General features: G+C 36.6%; 1 protein-coding gene across 1 annotated transcript; it reads right to left on the bottom strand.

Moving 5' to 3' along the window:
• Positions 1–5,535: 5,535 nt before the first annotated feature.
• Positions 5,536–6,708, bottom strand: LOC118491485. Its single transcript, XM_035989304.1, has 2 exons — positions 6,630–6,708; positions 5,536–6,504 (listed from the first exon to the last, which is right to left on the bottom strand). The coding sequence occupies exons 1-2, from the start codon at positions 6,706–6,708 to the stop codon at positions 5,627–5,629; spliced, it is 957 nt and encodes a 318-aa protein (XP_035845197.1). The 3' UTR covers positions 5,536–5,626.
• Positions 6,709–7,153: the final 445 nt, after the last annotated feature.

Below are 7,153 nucleotides of genomic sequence, written 5' to 3'. Positions count from 1 at the left end.
ACTCATGGTTCGTATCTACTCATGGTTCGTATCACGTATAAATCACTCTATAAGTTTATAAAACAACACTAAACACTTAAACAAAATAAAAAATCATGTTCAACCAATACCATAGTCCATAATTTTCTAGCATTTAAGCTCTAGTTTTAAATGTTGATTAGTAACCATTTTCCAGGCAAAAAGCTCGTCCGTTCGTGAGTCGTTGTAGACTGTAGTCATTGGGCGTGTTTTTTTAAGCGGGATTTGGAATTCGAATGGGTCATTGGTGGGTTGGTTTGGGTTATTTTATTTAGTTCAAAATCTGGGCTTGGGTTTGGGCTTGGCAAGTTGGATTAATAAATTAGATTGTAGATTGGGTTAAGTAAAGTAAATAAGTGGTTAAAGAATAGTTATATAAATTGTGTTATATGCTTTATATATTCATAATAATCAGTGTTTATTTTTTATATAAATTCATAATATTTTTCTAAGGGGTGCAGTTGAAAAAAATCAAAGAGGTGCGGTTGGGATTTTCGACGAAAATTAGCACCATTGTGGGTAGGTACGCCCTTGAGTATACGTGATGCAAAAATGAGATCATTAATCTTAGAATGCAAAATTGCACTAAACGTTCCGATCTAACATAGTCGTAGGCTCGTTCCTATGTTCGAAGAAACGATCAAAGTATCATAGCATAGATCGGAAGAGATGGCAAAAGTTTGATATTGGCAATGTTGTAGTTTAATATGGTTTGTATTGTGTTCTTTTAGCTCCTTGTTGTAAGACTCTTTGTTTCCTTGTTTTTTTTTGTTTTCCTTCATTGCATTCTGTTTTTTTTTTTTTTTTTTACATCTAATTTTGTACACAACTAAATTCACATAGGCCAAGTTTACGGTCCCATATTCAAAATAGGCATACTTGTTGCTCATGAAATTAAGTTGATAATGACCCACAAAATAAAAAATCTTATCCCATTATTCCATTATTGTTGATTTAACACTCTTATAACTTGGATATTAGATATTGTTATCCTTTGTTCATATTATTTTAGAAAACTATTTCAAGCAAATTAATCTAAATAAAATTTATTATTATTTAATAATCTTTCAAACTTTAATGTCTCTCACTCACAATGAAATAAATACATACATACACACAAGTTGTGACCGACAAAATACAAGTTTCATTCAATGAAATCAAAAACTCTGACTTTTTGACCACACCTAACTCTATTCAAGATATTGATAAGTTTATTAAATACGTAGATAAAGTATTCAAATGCAGAGCTTAATGTATTCATGCACTACTAGCAGGCCAGGTTTTAGGGCTTTGCAGCCCGGGCAAACGCCAAGGCCCAAAGGGTTTATAGAGCCCGACAAAATTTCAAGGTCTAGATTTTTAAGTGAGCATCATTATGTTAAATGTTTAATAAATGAATGGGCCTAGTTTTTTTGTTTCGCCAAAGGCGTAAATTTTTATATTGTTTTCGAAGACGGTCCTGACTACTAGGCTCTATTTTCCTACGATTTTATAGTAAAAAATGGTCGAAAATTGCGATCGAATACGAACAAAAGTCATTTTCGTGAGAAAATGATCGGGAGTTTCCTATGCCAAACGTTTGTTTATATGATCTTTAAACATTAATATTTTCAACAACATGGGGTCAAGTTTGAAGATTTGTCCATATAGAGTTCAAACTTGGACTTAAGGAGATGTTGGTTTGACCGAGTTCAAAAATAACGTGCAAGAAGTATGCTTATCTAGGATGATTATGTGGAATCTAAGAGTTAAGGAAAAATGATTATGCATTTGAATTTTGGTTAATGATGATTGTCAAGTTATGGCGAATAAGGATTTGAAACTAATGTGATCAGTGGCGGATGTAGAAGATCTGCATAGAGGTAACGTTTCAATAAAAAGAGGTAACGAAATCGAAAAAAAATTCAAATTTTTCCAAAAATACACTACCGCCGAAGCGTTAAGGAGCAATGGAGGTTACCCCTTCTATCACTCTAGGTCCACCCTGAATGTGATAATTCAAAGTTTTAGAGTATGCTATAATTAAAGAGCATGAAGATCAACGTTGGAAGTTGGTAGACAAGGAGTTTGAGTCCAATACAAATTGGACTAAGCTTCATGATAGAGACTAGACAAGAAAGTCACGAGATTTAATCATGCAAATGAGCTTTTCTTGGGGATAAAGATTTGAAAATTTAACTTTTGCGGTTAACACCATGTGTAATGGTAATGTGATTGAGCGTGTGAAGTTGTGCAGACATGGCAAAGATCACACCCCATAATGCTTCGTTCACCGCCCCTGGGGCGTAATCTTCAGAAAATGGGTGTTGGCGTGATTGTGAAAACGCTTGATGAGGGGCTTGGATCTTGAAAGGAGAGCTTGATGCCCCTGGGACGTAATCTTCAGATAATTCCCCACACATGGTCTAAGATAAATATTTATATACTATTATTTTGCAACATGTTAGTGCAATGTTGTGTTGTAAGTGTGGCTTTAGTTATGGTTTATACTATTTTTTAGTTGTACCATTTCTTTGGTTATTTGTACATTATTTATAAATTTATATACTATTTTTTTTGAACGGCCAATAAACTCAATCTCGAGCACCCTCGGGGCACCCACTGGACAAACGGAGTACTCCGAGAGTAACCCGAGTCCACCACCAATTCCGGGGAAAACCCAGTAACCCACCCGCCCGTATGCACGACAGTGAAATTACCGGTAAAACCCGTTTGGCTCAAGGATCCAACCCAGGTTTCCCTGGGTCTCCTATCATTGCCCACCAGTGCCTCACTCTGCACCAAGTGGGAGTCGAATTTGCATCTCTCAAGAGAAATGCAAGTCCTCCACCACTTGATCTAGAGATCATTGGCTAATTTATATACTATTAATTTGGTGGTTTATGTTATTTTTAGTTGTACCATTTCTTTGGTTATTTGTACATTATTTATAAATTTATATACTATTAATTTAGAACATTTGTATGTATGTTTGGTTGTAAATTGTGCTTAAGTGGTTGTACCTTAATCAAATAATGGTTTAATTACCTTACCAAATTCAATATGTTTTGTATGCATGTATGGTTGTAAATTGTGCTTAAGTGGTTGTATCCTAATCAAATAATGGTTTCATTATCTTACCATATTCAATCAGTTTGATCCATTCAAAGTTGTGTTGTTTTATTTGTAAATTATTATTATTTATAATAATCTAATTAATTTAGTCAAATTCTTGTATAAATATAATTTGCAACATATTGATGCAATATTTGTTGTAATGTATGCAATATGGTTTGTATACTGGTAATGATATATATTATATATAGATTACGATGAACCTGTCAAACAGGAAAAAATAGACACGAGTTCATCGTAACGCACGAGTCCTAGATCAACTTAGTTATTTTATTCTATGTTTTACGTTTCGGTTTAATTTTTTCGCATTAACACGCCGCAACTTCAGTGTCGGTGATCGCTGGCAATAGTGTGGCATTAGTGCTCGCCCCCGCCGCAACGCGGGGCTACTTAATACTAGTTAGAGTTAAATGTCATTTTAGTCCATGTGTTTTGGGTCATTTTGGCAGTTTAGTCCAAAGGTTTCATTTTTCGCTTGTAGGTCCAAAAAGGTGTCACCATTGTCATTTTAGTCCACTGGGTTAACTTCATCTATTTTTTCTATTAACTAGAAGGGCAATTCGGTCATTTTATATGGCCGAATTGCCCTTCAAGTTAACAGAATTACATATAAAATGACCGAATTGCCCTTCTCGTTAACAGAATAAATGGCAATGGTGAAACATTTTTAACCCACAAGTAAAAAATAAAACCTTTGGACTAAACTCCTAAAATTGCCCAAACTACATGAACTAAAATCACATTTAACTCTAAATATTATGTTTGATTGTTTGCTACAACAATTAATTATTGAAGTTTGTAATTCCAATAGTATAATTTGATTCACTTGGCTTAGAGGTTAAGTTCCAGTGAGATATCTTGAATTCAATCGTACACGACTTATGTTGTTAAAAGTAAAAAAAGATAATTGTGTTGTGCAAGGATAATTTGTTTACTTTGTTTGCCGCGGCGTGTGTTGTATCATTTCTCTCTAAATATTTGCTCTAGGTAAAGATAAAAATTGCTATTATTAGAGCAAGTTTATGTTTGTGAAATGAGCAAAAAAAACTAGCTTTTGATATGAAAGAATCAGAGCGGAAGAGAAAAATGCCTGGATAGTCCCTGTGGTTTCACCTTTTTTCACCTATAGTCCCCAAGTTTCTAAAACTACCTGAATAGTCCCCAAGTTTTCGATTTTTGTTCCCGGATAGTCCCTGGGTCTAACTTCAGTTACTTTTCTCTGTTAAGTGACCCCACGTGCATATCACGTGAGGGGTATTTTGGTCAGTTTACATTCATTGTTTTCTCTGCCTATTAAATAACACCCTTTTTCCCACAAACCTAACCACCAACAGCATCGATTCCATCGTCTTCTCCATTGTTCATCTTCCTCAACAGCCTCGAATCCATCATCGTCATGGTTCTCTGCAATTGTGGCCAAGATGCAATCATAGTTACGTCATGGACTGATCTCAACCCTGGTCGCCGATTCTACTCCTGTCCAACCATGGTAATGTATACTATTAGCGATTTTAATAGTCTAGGGCTTAAAAGGTTTGATCCTTTCGTCTTTCTCTATAGAATCCCAACTGTGGAAGATTCATAGGGTGGGTGGACCCACCAATGTGCAGTCGTGCAGTGGCAATTATTCCAGGGCTTCTAAGACACAGAAACCAAGTTGATGTTGAGTTAGCCAAGATGCGGGAAAAGAATCGGCTGAAGAACAAGATTATTACGGTTCTTTTGATAGTTTTAGGGTTTGTGTTTTGGATATATGTTAAGGCTTGAATGCATTTGTATGGATATTGTAACGTGTTAAATGTGAAGGATGTTGTAATGTTTTTGAAAATCTGATGTATGGATAACATTCAATGAAGCTGGTTGTTTTGGTGAAATATGGTTAGCATTCAATGTCTTAAATGTTGGAAAACTGTGTTTGGTGAAATATGGTTAGCATTCAATGACCAGCAGGTTGTTTGGAAGTAACTATGTATTGTGCAAAGTGTATTGTGCAAACATATTGGTCGAATCTTATGCGAAACGAAATTGTGCAAAACATATTGGTCGAATCTTATGCGAAACGAAATTGTGTATGAACCTGTTCCTACAAAATGCACATTGCACAAATGACATTGTGCATGAGCTGTTCCTATAAATGAACATAATAACATGTTCCTGCAAAATGTACATTGCACATATGACATTGTGCATGACCTGTACATGACCTGTCCAAACTTTAAACCACAAACATGAGCTGCAGATGAACACAATAACCTGTACATGACTTGTCCAAACTTTAAACCACAAACATGAAAGTAAAACAGAAAATACTACAAACCATAAACTTTAAACGACTGAACATTAAACATCCAACCATACATGATAATTGTCATAGTGTTTTAATAAGCTAAAGAGACACAAAAGACTGCATAACTGTTTTAAGACAACCCAAAAGAACCATAACCCTTAAGACAACCCAAAAACCATAACCCGACAACCCGAAGAACCATAACCCTTAAACAGTTGGAGCTCCCTCACCAGCCTCAGTAGGTTGATTACCATCTTTCTTCTTCTTACCTTTCTTCCCTTTCTTCGGCCCGGCAACTGTTTTGGTCCTTCCACAAGTTCTTTGGTTGTGGCCCTTTTCACCACACTTCTGGCACTTCACGGACTTCCATTTTCTTGTGAATTTGCCACCAACCACAGCCTGCTCGTTATCAGCTTCAGCAGCCCTGTTTCTCTTGTTTCTTGCTTGTGAAGCCCTTTCAACTTCATCCTGCAACTCCACAGCATCCTTCCTTCTTTTCTTCTTAGGTCTGCCGATAGGTGTGTGGTGCAGAGGTGGGGTTAGGTTGGTTGGAACCTGTGATTTTGGCCATAATTCTCTACCATTAATGGGACCAATGGTATGACTGTAAACCCTCTTCCATGTTTCAAGATAATAACATTCATTAACCCATGATTCTGGGGGTCCAACCTCTTGGCCATTCATTGCCATGTCCCAATTGACAGCCACAACATGCCTACAAGGGATTCCTGAAACTTCCCATTCTCTACAAGTGCAAACCCTATCCACAACATCCACAACATACTGTTTATGTGTTGCAGCACCATCCACTGTGACCTTACCACTGACTTGATACTTTGTCCCACCACTCCACCTAACATTATAATTTGCAGCTAATTTCTTTGTGTTTTCAAAGATCTTTGCAACTCTAGGAGTAAGTGGACCATTTGTCTGCCGAATCTTCCTGATGACATTCACTATCCTCTGCATTAGATACTCTCTGACAAACTCCAAAGCAGAAATTATAGGCTTGTCTCGACCATTGACTGTCCTTGCATTCAAGACTTCACACATGTTGTTCAGCACCACATCAGATTGTGCCCTACCTGTATATCAAATTGCCAAACTGAATGATCAATAAACAGAGCATTAAACAGCAGAAACATCAATAAACAGCAGAAACATCAATAAACAGGTTAAACAGCAGTTATAAGTTTTGGTATGCATATACCTGTAAAATGAGACCTGCTCCAGTGAATGGGTGGAATACTTGCCAACCAATTATAAGCTTCAAGGTAGGGGCCTTTCATAAATGCCCCATCTAACCCCAACAGTTCCCTCCTACACTCTTTAAACCCTTCTTTCAGTGGTCCCAAACAAATGTAAATCCTCTTGAAGATCCTTGTGGGTGCATGTGGGTTACACTCAGGCTCAACAACAAATTTAACTGTTGTACCTGGATTGGTCCTGTGCAGTTCCATGACATAGTCCCTGAGGCTTGCATACTGAACTTTGAAGTCCCCTTCAATCTTTTTGGTGGCCTTGAGCTTTGTCCTGAAAGCCTGTAATCAACTTAAAATTAGTCAATGGTTTATAATTAAAGAAAATAAACAGAAGCAGAAATTAGGGTTTATACCTTCATTTTTGTCACAGACAGCTCATACTTCCTCCCAAGCTCTTCTTGTAGCCTACTTACTGAAATATTAGGGTTGGCTGCAATCTGATTCATCACAAACTCTTGTTTAGCCAAGAAGG

Source organism: Helianthus annuus, chromosome 4 (assembly GCF_002127325.2).
Source record: "Helianthus annuus cultivar XRQ/B chromosome 4, HanXRQr2.0-SUNRISE, whole genome shotgun sequence".
NCBI classification, from domain to species: Eukaryota; Viridiplantae; Streptophyta; class Magnoliopsida; order Asterales; family Asteraceae; genus Helianthus; species Helianthus annuus.
Note: the sequence above shows the minus strand (reverse complement) of the source record. Positions and strands in the feature narration are given on the sequence as shown.

Excerpts from the sequence above, each read along its gene's own strand:
- LOC118491485 (XM_035989304.1), bottom strand. The coding sequence starts at position 6,708 with ATGAAAGGCCCCTACCTTGAAGCTTATAATTGGTTGGCAAGTATTCCA. Across the intron at positions 6,505-6,629 it reads GAGCAGGTCTCATTTTACAG|GTAGGGCACAATCTGATGTG; the intron begins GTATATGCATAC and ends TTTGATATACAG.